The sequence below is a fragment of the Microtus oregoni genome, unplaced genomic scaffold (assembly GCF_018167655.1).
Source record: "Microtus oregoni isolate MIOR12 unplaced genomic scaffold, Mior012 000031F_ref0000149, whole genome shotgun sequence".
Lineage (NCBI taxonomy): Eukaryota > Metazoa > Chordata > Mammalia > Rodentia > Cricetidae > Microtus > Microtus oregoni.
In genome coordinates this window covers 13,184,054-13,203,136 of record NW_024543090.1, presented here as the reverse complement: position 1 = coordinate 13,203,136, position 19,083 = coordinate 13,184,054, and the positions used below count along the sequence as shown (strand labels likewise).

Sequence of the window (19,083 nt, the reverse complement as noted above, 5' to 3'; positions counted from 1 at the left end):
TTACTTGGCAACAAGCTAAGGACATTATAAAGAGATGTCCTACTTGTTCTTTCTATAATCAAACACCGTTGCCTGCAGGGAGTAACCCAAAGGGTACTAAGAGAAATGAAATCTGGCAGATGGATGTGTTCCACTTTATGGAATTTGGTAAATTAAAATATGTACACCACACCATAGACACGTATTCAGGTTTTCAATGGGCTACTGCCCTGAGCTCAGAAAAGGCTGATTCAGTAATCACACATTTATTGGAAGTTATGGCCATCATGGGTATACCTGCATAAATAAAGACAGATAATGGTCCAGCATATGTATCAAAGAAAATGAAACGCTTTTTTGATTATTATAATATAAAACACGTTATAGGTATACCAAATAATCCTACAGGTCAGGCAGTTATAGAAAGATCAAATCGTACTATAAAGAATATGCTGAACAAACAGAAAGGGACCTAAAATACCCCCAGAAATAGATTACATAATGCTTTATTAACCTTGAATTTTCTTAATGCTAATGAGAAAGGAACAACAGCAGCAGAAAGACATTGGATAATGGAAAAGTCTGCTGAACTAAATCAACCGATTTATTTCAAAGATGTGCTGACCTCTCAATGGAAGCCAGGAGATGTGCTACGTTTGGGGAAGGGGTTTTGCTCCTGTTTCCACAGGAGAAGAAAAATTGTGGATACCATCAAAATTAATAAAGTTTCAATTTGAAGAGGAGAAACCTCTTGGAAAGGAGAAATGACAACTCATCCACAATGATGATATTCATACAGGTGGTAAAAAAAACAAATAGAATGGGGGCAGGGTTCTGTTCTTATCTCCACAGGAAAACACTCATCTTTGAAAAATTCAAGGGACCCTGGATGTTTGGATACTGACAGATGGAAAAATATCTGCCCAATAGGAAATATCAAGAAAACTGAATAGTTTGTGTAAGTAAAATATATTAAACCATATTTTAAATTTATAGAGCTGGTTTTGAAGTTGGACTCTGGCTCAGTCCCTCACCAATTTCGAGCCTGTTAGTAAGAGAAAAACCCAGAGTTTCTGGAGTTTCTGTCTCATGTCAAGAGCCATGATATGGGACAGAAAGAAATATGAGTTTGGAAAACATCTTTGCTTTTCTTCATATCTCTCATACTTTTCATTGAATATATCTATCATGCTTTTCAATGAATATATACATATATGTCTATATGATTAATGTTTAAGTTTTTCACAATGAACAATGAGTTTTTCCTGAAGTGACATTTGAAGTTTCCAGGAAGAAGATGGGGCCCCATAACAACAACTCCACCTGGTTGATATGACGTCATGATACTGATAGGGCTACTACAAGACCTGCTTTGGGTACCAGCTGCACAAGACAGTTCCAACTTGGTTAGCTGAAATGGTGCTCATCTTATACAACATTTTGGCCAGACCTACACAAAATACTCAGAGACTATTGGCAATTTTAAAAGACATTGATCTTGAAATTTAACCATCATTTTACTTTCACAGGATCCCCCAGAAAGAACGTCGTCCCCATGACAGCTGGAAGTAATTCTAGAGGACGACATCCCCTCTCCCAGTAAAATTTGCCCTTGGGTTTAGGGACATCATTTAGGGGTTGATTATAATTAGTATACGATTGAGGGTTGGGGGATGAATTTTATAAGTGCAGGGATCATTTTGAAAAAAAAAAGAGGGATGATGGGATAATAGATTTGTAATTGTGAGTTACTGTTTTTAGACAAATATATTGGTATCAATTCTTGTATATTGATACAAAGTTAAATTATATTGACTATTGTATGCATGCATGTTTCTACCTCTGTTTAAAATATTTTTATGTATTGACATGTATTGATATATATATATAATGTATATATTTACCATATTGCAGTATACATTTCGACCTCTGATTAAGATACTTATATATTGTTTGTGTATTAATATATATTTACCATACTGCAATGTATATTTGTACATTGTTTATATTTGGAGGTTATTGTCCTCATTTGTTTCACAGTCATTTATTGTCTTAGTCTTTAAGTTAGATAGATATTGAGAATTATATAGATTAATAGTCATCTAAGTTTGTCATTTATAATTAGACTAATCAGATTCTTTAGATATATAGAGATTATACTCAGTATAGATAGATAATCTTCAACCTCTTCAAAGATCTGTAGAAATGGCCTTTAATCTAACTCAGAGTTTTGTGGTAGTGAGACACAATTGCTCCTGGCAACACCGCTGTATTCCTGAGAGAATGTTGAGCACCAAAGACACTCCACCTGGAGCCTTTCTTTTTGGCAGAACTGGCCTTTGGGCAAAGAAATGCCCATACCTCAACCACTGACAGAGATACAGAGCGTGCATCAATAGATAAAACAGGACTGTCGTATCCTGTCAAGACAGGGTAAGATAGTTTTGAAAAGTTGCTTGCCTTTGAAAATGGTATGTCAGTTATGTTAGGCCTTAGCCAAAGTTGGCTGCTTCAATGCTGCTAACGTGATTTTGGATGATTGCCCAGGTAGCTAGTTGTCTCTGTGATTTGTTGCATGTTTTGGAAGTTGTTTTACTGAACTTCCTAATTACCCAGGTAACATTATTTCGCTTCTCAGATCTTTGATGGGGTTGAAGACTATATAAATGTAGTTACTTTTCTCTCATGACTTGGCCAAGTTATTTATTATACAAGACCTAAGCTAGTTAGAATATGATATTTGTACTTATTGTATATATTTTCATAGTAGGTTTAGAACTCTCTTACTTAAACAAAAGGGGGAGGTGTTGCAGGAGGTCCTTCCACTCCTCCAGCCTATAGCCGCTGAGATACCAGCCCATTGGGGCACGGTCTCTCTCCCTTTAAAAAAGCGGCTACTTCCCTTCTCACTCCTCTTTGCTTCCTGCTCCATTTCAGGTGACTAGACTCCTTCCTGAATGTGCAGAGGGCTGTTGTCTGGGACGGTTATCTGTAAGTTTTTTCCCCTTTAAATAAATATCACCCTATTAATCATAATTTCAAACTGGTGTGGCATTGTTTGCGACTTATGCCATCAACCAGTAGCTAAAGTTTGGTGTTAATCTTAGTTTTTGAACCAAAACCCCTATCTTCTCTAGTATCTATGTTAATTCTTAAAATAGAACAAAACCCTACAGTATAATGTGACAACCCATTTTACAGAGATATGAAAATATAGTTACTATTACATGATGTCATCTTGCAGAGGATTCAGGACAATTGGAATTATGTCAGGGCAGTGATTCCTATTATTCCCAGCACTTCAAGGACTTATAGTCTCCAAGAATGTGAGTTTGGATACTTATTTTGTCACAATGTCAATGCTAGAAAAATTGGGCTAATGGGTGTTCCTCCAATGTGGTAGGAGCCGAAGTAGCTGTGCCAATCTTGCTAACAGTTCCCAGTTGTTCACTCTGTTCTGTAGCTATACATTTTACTTGTGGTTTTTCAAGCCTCTATTTTTTTCTTAGCTCCATTGCCCTTTTATGGTAAGAACTCACTATTCTAGACATCTAGACATCTCTGATACTTTTATTATCTTTTATTTGTTCTTTTTTTAAGGGCAACTTTTTTTTATTAGATATGAAAAACATTAAAAATAGATTGTCCATAAAATACTATGATGGTGAGGTTTAAGATCACTTATTTTTATACAGTTTCTATTTATTAACACAACAATCTAGAAGGACTGCAGCATATCATCAAAATACCTAAAATACTTTAAAGGACTTAAAACATTTGACAGAAGCTCTCCTCTTCTTTAATCCCTTAATATTTCATCATTTTATGAGAATTAATTTAACTAGCTATAAAACTTAGTATGTGATATATCATTAAAACATGTAGATAGAAATTCTAAGTGATTCTTTAGAATTTTTTTAAAAAAATATTCATATTTATTTTTTAACTTTCTTTTTTTTTATTGAGAAAAAAACAATTTCCGCCTCCTCCCAGCCTCCCACTCCTCCCCCCCCACTCGTCTCTCTGTCCCCCGACTCCTCTCCCTCTCCCCCCACTCCTCTCCCCCTCCCTCTCAAGTCTGAAGAGCAGTCAGGATTCCCTGCCCTGTGGAAAGTCCAAAGTCCTCCCCCATCCATCCTGGTCTAGGAGGGTGAACATCCAAACTGGCTAGGCTCCCACACAGCCAGAACATGAAGTAGGATCAAAACCCAGTGCCACTGTCCTTGGCTTCTCAGCAGCCCTCATTGTCCACCATATTCAGAGAGTCCGGTTTTATCGCCTGCTTTTTCAGTCTCAGCCCAGCTGGCCTTGGTGAGCTCCCAATAGATCAGCCCCACTGTCTCAGTGGGTGGGTGCGCCCCTCTTGGTCCTGACTTCCTTGCTCATCTTCTCCCTCCTTCTGTTCCTCATTGGGACCTTGGGAGCTCAGTCCAGTGCTCCAGTGTGGGTCTCTATCTCTATCTCCATCCATCACCAAATGAAGGTTCTATGGTGATATGCAAAATATTCATCAGTATGGCTATAGGACAGGATCATTTCAGGTTCCCTATCTTCAGCTGTCCCAGGAACTAACTGGGGACCTCGCCTTGGGCACCTTGAAGCCAATATAGCAGCATTATTTGCAATAGCCAGAACCTGGAAACAACCTAGCTGTCCTTCAATGGAAGAATGGATGAAGAAAGTGTGGAATATATACACATTAGAGTACTACTCAGCGGTAAAAAACAATGACTTCTCAAATTTTGCATGCAAATGGATGGAAATAGAAAATACTATCCTGAGTGAGGTATCCCAGACCCAAAAAGATGAACATGGGATGTACTCACTCATAATTGGTTTCTAGCCTTAAATAAAGGTCAGTGAGTCTATAATTGGATATCCTAAAGAAGCTAAATAAGAAGGTGAACCCAAAGAAAAACATATAGCTATCCTCCTGGGTAGGGCAAGTAGACAAGATTGCCTGGCAAAAAATAGGGATCTTAAGGGTGGGGTGGGAGGGGGGTAAGGGGAGATGGGGAGAGAAAATTGAGAAGGGTATGATGGGGAGAACTTGGGGCTACAGGATGATTGGGATAAAGGAAGGTTGGATAGGGGAACAGGGAAGCACATATCTTTTATTTGTTCTTATAACCCTGCTCAAACTCTGAATATCTTTGCTTACATATATTCTCTTCCATTATCAGAGTTTGTTATATTTTGTTTCTTGGATCTTGATTTATTCCCTGTTACATCTTTGAAACAATAAACAGAAAATTGAATTGCATTTATTTCCAAATGCATATATATATATATATATATATATATATATATATATATATATATATATAATTGCAATATACAAGAAAGATCTGAAAGAACACAAACGACACAATGGTTATCCCAAAAGGAATAGGTAGGGGTTTGTTTTGCCTGAGGTGTGAGATGCCCCAGCATGAACACCAAGAATCAATGAAATTAAGAGCTTGCATAATACTTGTACAAATATTATAGGACAGACCATTTGTATTGGATAGCCAATAAATGTGTTCTTCCTTGGAAGACTATTTCTCCTAAATTCAGCATTCCTGAGCTGTCTGTAGTTCTCTGTGCAGGAATGAGACTCTTGGGCTTTCCCTCATCCATTTTACCATGGATGTTGGCCCTGTTCACATCATGTTTAAACCATCATGCTGAGACTTTATGATTACAACTTCTGACATAACTAGAGGTCACAATCTCCTAGCAAACTCCCTGCCCTCTGACTCTTACAATCTTTCTGACCTCTTCTACAATTACTCCTGAACCTGAAGCGTGGGAGTTTTTTGTTTCAATAATGGTCTTCATGCATTCCAAAGAGGAGCTTCCTTGATGAAGAGTAAGGACATCACTTATCTGTGTGTATAAGGACAAATATTTAGAATGCAGTTAGAGATAACGCTGGCTTAATAAAGTGGCAGTTGTTGGTTTTTCCTCAAGATACATGAATTTCCTTCCCTGAGTAGCAGGCAAGGTTTCCAATTTCACACATAATTATCATTTAGTTGTACAATTCCTTTATTTGTTTGTTATTTGTTCATTTCTTTAGGTTTTTTAAGACAGGGATTCCTAGTGTAACTTTGGCTGTCCTGGAACTCACTCTGTAAACCAGGCTGGCTTGGTGCTCTCAGAGATCTGCCTGCCTCTGCTTTCTATGTGCTGAGATTAAAGGTGTGTGTTGCAACCATCTGGTTTGAGCAAGTTTTAAGAAGTTATGCATTTTTCCTTTTTTAATTTTATTTAAAATTTCATTTTTTTTTTTTTTTGGTTTTTCGAGACAGGGTTTCTCTGTGGCTTTGGAGCCTGTCCTGGAACTAGCTCTGTAGACCAGGCTTTAAATTTCATTTTTCATTCCATCCATAGTTCTCACCCCAAATATCCCTGTCAGATCAAAGCCCATCCACTCCTCCCAATGTGTAAGGGTTCCCATGGGAAGTTAACAAGGTCTGGCACATTAAATTGGGGCAGGACTAAGTCCCTCCCCAACACCCTGCATTAAGGCTGAGCATAGCATCCCACCATAGGGAATGTGCTCTAATAAGCTTTCTCATGCACCAGGGATAGATCCTGATCCTACTGTCAGGTGCCAATTTTCACCCCTGTCTCTGACATAAGGAGGGCCTAGTTTGGTCCCATGTCAGTTACACAGCTTTTGGTCCAGGGTTCATGAATTTCCACGGGCATGGTCGAGATGTCTGTAGATTTCTCTATCATGATCTTGACCTCTCTTGCCCATATATTCCCTCATCCCTCTCTTCAATTGGATTCTCAGAGTTTGGCCTGGTGCGTGGCTGTGGATCTCTCCATCTGGTTCCATCAGTTGCTGGATTGTTGGCGCTTGTTTTTCCTGGCTACCCAGAACTGAAATAATCACACAGAAACTGTCTCATTTAAATCACTGCTTGATCCATTAACTCTAGCTTCTTATTGGCTAAGTCTTACAACTTAATATAACCCATTGTGTATTGCCACATGGCTGTCTATTACTCAAATGATTCTGGCATGTCTGTTCCTTGTGGGGCTACATAGCATCTTTGAGACGCCACCTTCTTTCTCTCAGCATTCAGTTTAGTTCTCCCTGATATCTTCTTAAATTTCTTTCTTAGAGACTTAAAGTTCTTATCATACAGGCCTTTCACGTTTTTACGTAGAGTTAAGCAAAGATATTTTATGTTATTTGTGGGTATTTTAAAGGCTGATGTTTCTCTGATTTCTTTCCTGGCCCATTTATGATTTGTATTTAGTATGTATTCTGATTTTTTTAGAGGTAATCTTGTATCCCTCCACATTACTGAAGGTGTTTATCAACTATAGGAGTTTCCAGATAGATTTTTTTGGGTCACTTACATAAACTTATCCTATCTCATCATAGTGAAAGTTTGACTTCTTCCTTTTTAATTTGTATCCTCTTGAATCTCCTTTTGCTATTTTTGCTCTAGCTAGAACTTCAAATACTATATTGACTAGATATGGAGAGCCTTGTCATGTTCCTGATTTTAATAGAATCACTTTGAGTTTCTTTCCCTTTAATTTTTCTGTTAATTTTTTGGGTTTTAAATATTGCTTTCATAATGTTTAGATAAATTTCTTGTATTCCTGATCTCTCCAAGATCTTTCTTATAAGGGGTGTTGAATTTTGTCAAAGGCATTTTTGGCGTCTCTTGAGATGATCTTGTGTTTTTTTTTCTTTCAGTTTCTTGATATGGTGGATTATATTGATAGATTTTTCAGATATTGAGCCAATCCTGTATATCTGTGATGAAGTCTACTTGGTCATGGTTGATTTTTTTTTGATGTGGTTTTGGATTCTGTTTGTATGTTTACTGAGTATTTTTGCATCAATGTTTGTGAGATTGGGCTTTACTTCTCTATTTGTGTGGTTTGGTTATCAGAGTAACAGTAGTAGAGTTTGGGGATGCTTCCTCTGTTCCTATTCCATGGAACAATTTGAAGACTTTTGGAATTAGTCCTTACTCAAACTGTTGGTATAATTCTGTGTTGAAGTCATCTGGTCCTGGGCTTTTTGTGGATGGGAGACTTTTAATGGCTATTTCTATTTTCCTTTGGGTTATAGGTTTATTTAAATTGTTTTTCTTTTCTCGATTTAATCTTGGTATACGGAACTTATCATTTTTTAACCTTTTCTTTTAAATTTTCCAATTTTGTGGAGTACAGATTTTTTGAAGTGTGATCTGATGAGTCTCTGAATTTCCTCAGTATCTGTTGGTATGCCACTCTTCATTTCTGATTTTGTTAATATGTATATTCTTTTTCTGACTTTTCATTAGTTTAGATGAGAGTTTGTCTATTTTATTGACTTTAAAGTGTTTCTTTATTTTGTTGAAACAAGGATCCAACTCTTTGTTTCATTGAATCTTTATATTGTTCTCTTTGCTTCTATTTTTATTGATTTTAGCCTTCAATTTGACTCGTAACATCTCACAGTTCCCTTGTTTTTTTGTTAATTTTCAGTCTGGCAGACATGTGTATTGGTAAGATAGGGGTGTTGAAATCTCCCATTATTAGCTTGTATGGGTTAATGTGCAAATTAAGCTTTTGTAATACTTTTACAAATGTGGGTGCCCTTGTTTCGGTGGCATAAATATCCAGGATTGAGACTTCATCTTAATGGATTTTTCCTGTAATAAATATTAAATGTCTTTCTTCATTGCTTTTGATTGATCTTAATTTGAAGTCTATCTTGTGAGACATTAGCGTAGCTATACCAGTTCGCTTCTTAGGGTCTTTTTCTTGGAAAGTCTTTTTCTAATGCTTTACTCTTAGGAAATATGTGTTTTTTCAGTTGAGATATGTTTCTTGTAAATAGCAGAGGTTGGGTTCTGTTTTCATATCCATTCTGTTAGTCTGTATCTTTTTATAAACAAGTTGAGTCCATTCATATTAAGGAATATTAATCACCAGTGATTGTTAATTCCTGGTACCTTTGGCAGCGGTATGTGTCTGTTTCTCTTCTTTAGGATTTGCTGTTGTGAGATTATCTATTGCCTGTGCTTTCATGGGTTGGAATTTTACCCTCTAGTATGTTATGTAGGACTGGATTTGTGGATATGTATTGTTTAAATCTTGTTTTGTCATTTACTATCTTGTTTTCGCCATCTATGGTGATTGAAAGTTTTGCTGGGTATAGTAGTCTGGTTTGGCATCCATGGTTTTTAGTGTCTGTATAATACCTGTCAGGACCTTCTAGCTTTCAGAGTCTACATTGATAAGTTAGGTGTCATTTTGATGGGTCTGCCTTTATATATTAATTAGCCTTTCCTTTACAGTTCTTTCTTTATTTTATATATTTCATATTTTGATTTTTATGTGATGAATGAATTTTTTGAATCCATTCTATTTAGTGTTCTGTATGTTCTTGTATTTTCATAGGTATTTCCTTCTTCTTGTTGGTACAGTTTTCTTCTATGATTTTGTTGAATATATTTTCTGTAACTTTGAGCTGCTATTCTTCTCCTTCTATACCTATTATTCTTGTGTTTGGTCTTTTAATGGTGTCCCACATTTCCTGGATTTTTGTGTTATGACATTGCTTCCTTTAATGTTTTTTTGACTGATAATTGTATTTCTTTTGCTTTTTCTGGCTTTGGATGTCTAGGTTTTTCTGTTGTAGGACTACAAGGTTCTGGTGGTACCAGATTGCTCTTTAGGTTGTTGAATATATTCTTGCATTGGTGTTTACACATCTGTTAGTCCAATTTGTGAAGGCAGTGTCTTTGCCTCTTAGTTCAATTTTTGCAGTTGGTGTCTGTGTCTCAGTTATCCTGTCTTCTACCAATCTGTGCAGTTACCGTCTGTTTTAGGGAGTGGCTCTTGGTTCACTCTGTGTAGTTGCAGTTTGTTTGCTGCTGGTCATTCACTTCTGTTCAGTTCTGTGCAATCACAGTCTGTATATCAGGGGGCTTCTGAGGTCACAGAGGATGAGTAGGCTTGTGATTGAAATGGAACACATAGATTGCAGGACCTGATAGGTAGTGCTTGGGTACCCTGCCTATAGGAGGTTTGCCCTTGTAGCTGAGGTGTGGAAAGTGCCCATGTTTTGCCTAGGGCATAGATACTGGGCTGAACAGCTGAAATGCTGGTCACTCACCTCTTGATTTATTCTATGCAATTGTAGTCCATGTCTCATGGTGTTGCTGAAGTCACCTGGGATTTGTGGGTTTGGAGATGAAATGTTACTTGTCAATGCTATGCATTTTGTAGTAGCTCTGGAGCAGGAAAATAATATGTAAATTTTGTAGAATAAAAGATTAAATTGAAGTATAGAGTGTCACAGATTCCTTATCCTGAACACACACACACACACACACAAACACACACATACACACGAACAATTTTAGACGGCTTTTCTAAGTAAAAGAAACAAGGAGATGACATCTATATCTACAAGACATCAAGATAATTTTTCAGGAGGATCTTCTCCCTACTTAGGTGATTCTAATTTTAGGCAAAATGACATTAAAACCAATCATAATGTACATATTCTCTCTCTCTCTCTCTCTCTCTCTCTCTCTCTCTCTCTCTCTCTCTTTCTCTCTCTCTCTCTCTGTGTGTGTGTGTGTGCACATACAACTTGCAGTATTTTCTTCATTATGGAGAAGAAAGCATAAACCTGTATTGTGAAGGTTTTCACATACATTGCTGGAATAACTTGAAAGAGACTATCCACTGAAAAATATCTGATACAGAAATCTGCCAATTATATTGGTACAATTTGGACTCTAATTTACAGTGGGGACTGGAAACATGAGATTTAGAATTTAGGGATTGTTTTGCTGTACTTTTAACAATCTCTGATAAGTGGTTTTCATTCATTGTAAATAAATAATGATACATATAAAATGTATCATGTCAAGTTAGATGGTTATTTAAGTGAAACCTTTTTCAGTTTTTAAATAGATAATACTATGTAATGCAAATCCTGATGAAGGATAAGATGATCTGACTGAAACTGTGTTATTAGAACAAATCTCATGAAAACATCTGGCAATGACATAATTACTCATTATATGGCCCAATGCTTTCCTAATTTGATATTATTTTCCCAACTCTGTTCATCTCTCAGATTTAAGAAGACAAAAGGTACAAATATTTCACCGCTCCAGTTACACCCATTTTCCATTTCTCTCCTATTTATGGATATCTTAAGCAGCAGTCCACACCCTTGACACAGTATGCCATTCTTTGTTGCAGCCATTTCCTTACAAGTTGTAGAAAATCAAATCACAGTATCATTCACTGTTGCTACACCCTTACTGTGCTGCGGTACTCATTGGAAATAAATCTATTTTTGTCTATATTCATGTTCATTTACTTGTACAACAGTTTATTAGATGTTGTTCTACCGTCTGTTCTTTGTATAAACTGTGAAACTCTTCTTATATAGTAGCAACATTCTTTTTAGGGGGTTGTAGGAATTGTCATGGCTGGAGCATTGTTTCTTTGTTATTCTTAGTTGATAGATATTTTCACATTGTAGTTATAGGCCACAGTTTTACTGAAAATGAGGACTTCACACAAATTCTTCTTCTTAAACTACACTATAATTAAAATATTAGTTTGATTTAACTCTGTGATGTTAGGTATAATTTGAGAGAATATTTATCTATTATTAAAGAATAATAGCAGTGAGAATTTTCTACACTGAGCAGGATCTCACTATGTAGCTCTTAATGTTTTGAAAGTCACTATTTAAGGCTGGCTTCAAACACACTGAGATCTACCTGCCTCTGCCTTATGATTTCTGAGATTAAAGGTGTTTGCCACCATGTTAACTTTTAAACTTTCAAATTCATGTAGTTTAATGATACCATAATAACCCTGGTTTCTTTTGTTCTTCTCCTTAATATTATACTGTGAGCTACAGAAATTCTTTGGTCAAATAAACCAAAACAAAATACTCTAGAGAAAAGGATTCTATAACCACATGATGCTTTTAGATTGCTATGTTTTTAGAGTATACCTTGTCTGTGGCCTCTTGAGGTACATATAATTAGCTTCTTATCTCCCTAATGGAAGATTCCATGTGGCATTTTATGTGAGGGCACACAGAGAAGCTTGACTCTGCTAAGATGATGTTGTTATCATTCAGGTAAAATGCATGGCTGGAATTAAACTTAGCAATGCTTGGGTGGCTAATTCCTAGATGCTAGTTTGTGCTTGGAATTACTGTGAACAAGAGTCACATCCTAAAGGGCTTGAGGAAGACCAGCAAAGTAGAGAGCAGTAAGGAAAAGGAATTTAATGCACATGAGGATAGCTGATAAACAGCAATTGACGTAATGGCAAAGGCTAAGTTACCGACTGCCTATGAGCTAAAACCACATTGTAAATGGCCTTGAGAAGTCAAACAACCTGGTAAGATTTTCTACTAAGTTTATGTAGAAATATAATTAATCATTCTTTGTCCGCTTATAACTGGTTGAATGAATGATATAATACCTACAAACTGGTAACTAATGAAATATCAATGATACTTATAATCATTTGTAGTTTTCTCCTTTCTTACTTTTAAAAATAGGTTGAGTGTGAACAACTCACCTTCTACAAAATGTTTGATGGATGTTCTGTAAAACAGATGCAAATTTGTGAGAGATTTTCATGCTTCTCAGTTTGGAAGAGTGTTATGAAAACCTGACCAGAAGTAAATTTTAACACGACAACAAAAGCCTCAATGTTGAAAATATATGTAGTGTCATTTTAATTTCAGAACAAAACGGTATTTAAAATATAAAAGGTTAAATTATTTTCTTGCTTTCATCTGTGGTATAAAATATAAAGTTTGAATGTTTGAATTAATTTCATTCTGATCAGTGTTCTTATCAGGAAGACTAAAGATGTATGAGGTGACATTTACCTAATTATGTATTTGAATAAGACACAGTGCTATTTATATCTCCCAAACTATTAAATAAATACAGTCATGTCTTAAATTAGGCCAACCATATTTGGTTAGGTTTCTTTGGATTTAAGAAATGCTTTGAAAATATAAGCATAGTGAAAATACAGACAGATTCAACTGAGGGGAATAAGTTCATAATTTAAATATTTTTGCCTATTTTACAGTAAGCTTTCTCAATTTTCTATCCCTATTATACACCAACTTTTCAAATTTCATAGTCTTCCTATGAACATTCTACATGACCTAGATTTAGATTTTTTTCTTCATTCTTATTTATCCATTTATTACCGCTTTTTGAAGACTGAGAATAATTTAGTGTTTGGAAGAAAATTACCCCAGGGAAGACAATTTTTAAATCTCAGCAGTACTTTAAGGGAGGAAGGAGAGAGAGGGGCAGAAGAAAGGTAGAGACTGAGAAAGAAGGTAAGAATGTGAAGGAGAGACAAAGAGAGAGAGAATTAGTTAAGGTGACATGGAAATCAAGTACACAAAGGGAAAAGAACATTAAAGAAAGAGTAAGGAAGCCCTGAGAACCAGAGGAAGTATGCGTAAGACAGGCTTAGGGCAGAGTTAGAATGCTTAAAGAAAAGATTACAGTTCATTTTCTTTATCATTTCATAATTCTATCCAATCTTTAATATTATATAATCATGTATATTTTGTAGTTTTACAAAACATAAATAGAGAATTTTCAAATTTCATCAAATATGTATTTATTTTTCCCTCATTTTGTAGGTTTTCAGATTCTAAACTTTGGTATGCTCTAATGAGAAGACAGATGTAAATTGAGCTGTATAGAGGTTGCTGTTTGAGAAACAAACCAATGAATTCAATTTTTATTGAGGACTAAACATATATATGATGTTCTATGACAGCAAATGCACCAATTTCACATTTGATATGTTATGTTGTATTCTTGTTGAAGTGATGTGAATAATGTAATGTATTCATTAATGGGAGATGAGTAGTACATTTTGAAACATATTTGGTCATGGTAGTGTGATGCCCTATGCTTATTCATATTCATTAATATTTTTGAGTAATCTCATGAATTGGTCACTGCTATGAGCAAGAGGAAAAATGCATTGTTATGTTAGCATTAATTAAATATCCACAAATGTAGCTCTTACCTATTGTGGACATGATAAGATATTTATGGCTGCCTCACTCTGTCCTGCCCACTCCTTACTGAATGCATGAATGTGATCTGTGTTTCATTGCTATAACTTCACTGAAGTAACCATTTTAATTTGTTTAACAAAAAGAAAACTCAAGGGTGAGTGCTCAGCATCTTTTCAAATGGTAGACAGCACATAGCTGATTAGTCACGGTTCCTGAATATAAAGAAAAGATGATGTTTGCTATGCTGTTTCTTTTCTAAATAAAATAAAACTACATATAATACAAACCATTTCACAAGATTATGATAAAAGGATTCTTACATTATTTTGTTTTTATATATATGCCTTTAAAATTCACAAGTCTATAAATGTTAAATGAACAGAGGTTGTTCATCATAATATTAATTTTTAAGAGTAATAGTACAACAAAATGGAAAACATATTCATATAATGTTTTCTTCTGTTTATCTACCCTTAAGGTGAGAATTTTTATATTATATGGCATTTCTCTTTTAATCATTTGCATCTCTTCTCTTGTCTTCTTTTTTATACTTTATACCCCAACCCACTTCTCTTTTTGTATTATACTATTAAGGATGAAGCCAATATAAAGAAATAAATTGTTAGACAAGCACACCTATAGTGTGCTGCAAATTTAAACTGTAATTCAGTTTTTGAAAACTTTCCATACTTTTTTCTTTAATGAATGTGTTAATTTAAATGTCATAAACAGTTTGTAAAAATATTCTCTTTTTATAGGTTTATTTAAAAATTACTTGTATGTGTCCTTGAGATTAAGTTCATGTTTCATGTTTGTGGAATTTTATGGAAACCAAGAGGTGTCATTTGACTTTCGGGAGCTGGAACTATAGGCTATTTTAAGCTACTTGAATGGAGGCTAAGAACAAAACTAGGGTCTTTTGAAATAATAGCGAGTGTTCTTAAGTGATGAGTTATCTCTCCAAGCCCTAATATCCTCTTTTAAAACCCACCAAACCTTATTGTCTTTTGAGTTTTGATAAAACTTTTGCTACAGGTGTTAGGTCATAATTCAAACTAATTTATAAATTTCAGATTATTGATTGTGTATAGAACTTCCTTCTCTCACACTACTTACATTAAAGTCAGTTTCAATGCTGCAGTAAAATAGATTTTCATAACGAGGAGATTCTCCTATTCTATTTATAAAATTATAATTTATAGTTTCTCCCATTTCCTCCTTCAGGTAGTACTGCAAACGAAGCCAATGGAAGGAAAGAATCAGTCTGTGGTGTCAGAGTTTGTGTTCCTGGGACTCACCAAATCTTGGGACATCCAATTATTCCTTTTTCTGTTCTCCTACATGTTTTATGTCGCAAGCATGACAGGAAACTCCCTCATCGTGTTCGCTGTGGCTTCTGACACTCACTTACACTCTCCCATGTACTTTCTGTTGGCTAACCTCTCCTTCATTGACTTGGGTATTTCTTCTGTTATTTCCCCCAAGATGATTTATGATCTGTTGAGAAAGCATAAAGTCATCACTTTTAGAGGGTGCATCACCCAAATATTCTTCGTTCACTTCGTTAGTTGTGTGGAGATGATTTTACTCATAGCCATGGCCTTCGACAGATATGTGGCCATATGTAAACCTCTCCATTATCTGACCATTATGAGCCCAAATTTGTGCATCTTGTTTTCAGTGGCCTCCTGGGTGGCTGGCTTTATCCATTCTCTCATTCAATTGGCTTTTGTAGTGAACTTACCATTTTGTGGACCAAATGTTTTGGACAGCTTCTATTGTGACTTTCCTGGATTCATCAAAATTGCCTGTGTAGATACGTACAGTACATACAGACTGAAATTACTAGTCTCTGTCAACACTGGATTTATGTCTGTAGGTTCCTTCTTCATACTGATCATTTCCTATATTGTCATCATATTTACTGTTCATAAACATTCTTCAAGTGGCTCCTCTAAGGCCCTGTCTACACTTTCAGCTCATGTGACTGTGGTGGTCTTATTCTTTGGCCCCGTAATGTTCATCTACCCACGGCCTTCTTCTTTCACACACTTGGATAAATTTTTGTCCATATTTGAGGCAGTTGTCACCCCCATTCTGAACCCTGTGATCTACACATTCAGGAATCAAGAAATGAAGAAGGCAATGATGAGAGTATTTAAACATATAGTGGGCTGTAGACAAATAATTAAATGCTTGCATTCTGATCATTCTTAATTGCATATAAATGGTCATTGTTAACCAGTATTAAAGAAAAATATTTCTTTGAAAATATTGGTATGCGTAGTCACATTCATATATATTCTACTTTGTCTTATACTTAGTAAGAATGGCAATATATCATTTACTTAAATAGTGAAAATGCAGCAAATCTAAATTCATATGAAATAATATTTTCTTGAAGAAAGCTGTTAGACACAGAGCAGAGGGGATGTTGTTTTGAAGTCTTCAGGTAAAGGAATATTTTCGCTCTACTTTTCCAAGAATTATTCTCTTTAATTATGTTTCTTTGTATTCTATATGTGCAAGTGCCTCAAATACTTGTAAGCAGAATTCAAGAAATACCAAATATTATTTGTTAGGACTCATTTAGCTTCATTCATATTTACAAGGGTGGTCCAACATGCTTAAAGTCAATAAATGTGTTTTATCACATGAAGAGTCTCAAAGTCAGAGACTGCATGATCACATCTCAAAATGTAGAAAAACAACCTTTAATCCAAATCGTGATTTCATGATTACAGTCATGAATGAGCTATCATTAGAAGGGAGCTTTCTCAACACAATAAAAGCTATACTCTATAAATCTATAACTAACAACATGGCAAATGAAGAAAAAGTTTTGTGACACTTTATTTAAAATCAGAAGAAAGATATCCTGCTGTTATTCCATAATAGGATTTGATTCTTTTTTAAAAAAAAACTTTTGATGATTTATTTAACTTTATTTTATGTACATTGGTGTGAAGGTGTCAGATCTTGTGGAATTGCATTTTCAGACAGTTGTGAGCTGCCATGTGGATGCTGGGAATTGAACCCGGGTCCTCTGGAAGAACAATCAGTGCTCTTAACCGCTGAGCCATATCTCCAGCCTCAGGATTTGATTTTTAACTAGAGCAGTAAGACAACAGAAAGTATTAAAATGGTATTGAAACTCTGAAACTGTCAGTGGAGAAAGTACATAGGTTTATTAGGTACTTTTATTGCTGTGACAAATACCATGAACAAAAGCATCTAATGGAAGGGTTTATATTGACTTATGTTTCCAAAGGGGAAGCCCACAATGAAAAGGAAAGCATTGCAGCAGGTGTTGCAGGAGGAAGCATGCTAATCTAGCTACCAATCACACACAGATAGTAGAGAATGAACTAGAAGTGAAGTTATAATTTTTCAGGACCGCCTTGGAAATGCAGCTCCCCAGCAAAATTTGTGTTCTATGAGTTCCATAACCCTCCAAAACAACATTGCTAATAAACCAAGTGCTCAAATACATGAGCCTATGAGAGGCACTTCTATTCAAACCCCTATAGTAGTCCACAATAAGAGACAGACTTCCTAAATCGTACCCTGGTTGCTCGGGAAATAAAGCCAACAGTCATCAAATGAACTTTTTGGAATTTAAAAGCTTCTGTTCAGCAGATAAAATTGTTAATTGAGTGAAGAGGTAGTCTACTACATGGGAGAAAATCTTCCCAACATATATATCTAACAGAATATTTCTATCTAGACTACATGCAGAACTAAAATCTGTATGAATAAACAACTTAATAAAAATGGGCTACAGAGCTAAACAAAGTTCTCAGAAGAAAAGTTTCAAAAGTTTATAAATATTTTGGATGATATGGAGCCTGATTGTCCTTCTATCACCAGGCTTGGCTCCTAGTGGTGATACTGGGATACTAACCCAGCCACAAAACTTTAGACCCACAACCTGTCCTGCCTGGCACAATGGTGAATCAGAGCTAGTGGTAGTGGCCATCCAATTCTGAGGCCTAAGTCACAAGAGAAAGCACTTCCCTGACACTGCCTGGATGGCCATGAATTGGAACCTAGATGGCTCCAAAATCCTGAAGAATCAAACATAACTGGGAAAAAGTCAGTAAAATGATTTCTAATATTATTCCGCTATAAGCAAAGGTTGGTGTCTAGCCCATTTGTCACCAGGGAGGCTTTCTCTAGCAGATGATGGGAGCAAATGCAGAGACCAACAGCCTGGTGGAGATTGCGAAACTTGCAGAAGAAGGGATGAAGGACTGTAGGAGTCAGAGGATACCAGGAGTACAAGACCCATAGAATCAACAAAGCAGGGCTCACACAGGCTCACAGATAATAAGTCAACAACCATGGATCCCTGGAACTGTTTGCACCAGCCCTGTGCATACAAGCTGTAATTGTTTAACTTGAGGTTTTTATGGGACACATAAAAGTCGGGTTGGGGGTATCTCTTTCTCTTTTACCTCTTTGGGGGATCCTTTTAACCCCTCCTTTTTTGTCTCCAGCCATGCTATGAGGGTTTGTACCTAGTCTTATTGTTTCTTGTTATTCCGCATTATGATATCTTGTCATGATCTCCCTGGGAAGCAAGCTCATTGTTGAATAGAAACAGAGTAATGGATCTGGGGGAAGGCAGGGGAGGAAGGAGCATTGGGAGATTGTTGTGTGATATTTTGATTGTGTTCTCACAAATGAACCTTCCTTCAATTCAGAGGGTGGTGCTCACCAATAGGGGATCTAAATTAACCCTAGGGGTTTGGAGGACTACTGACAGATAGGAGACAGGAAGTAGTAAGGTCCAGCAGGAAGAGGATCTACTTTTGGAGGGAGGAATGGTAGAGATATAAAGCGACTGGTGGCTGCTCTCTGCTTCTCTGGTCTTTCAGGTTCTAATGCCAATACCTACTCCTGGGATTGAAAGAGACAAATTAGATTAATGCATTGGAGGAGGGCAGGCTGCAAATGGGATTTATTGCATGAGAAATGAATAAATAAATGGAAGACACACTTATTTATTTATTTATTTATTACTTTATAAACAATAGGAATCAACA

General features: G+C 36.0%; 1 protein-coding gene and 1 pseudogene across 1 annotated transcript; both read left to right on the top strand.

Annotated features, from left to right (window-relative positions):
• LOC121465632 overlaps positions 1-19,083 on the top strand; it is a 553,860-nt pseudogene that overhangs the window by 483,126 nt on the left and 51,651 nt on the right.
• On the top strand, positions 15,281-16,252 carry LOC121465622 (olfactory receptor 4F3/4F16/4F29-like). The gene has a single exon (XM_041678907.1). It carries the CDS (start codon positions 15,281-15,283, stop codon positions 16,250-16,252), a length of 972 nt encoding a protein of 323 aa, XP_041534841.1.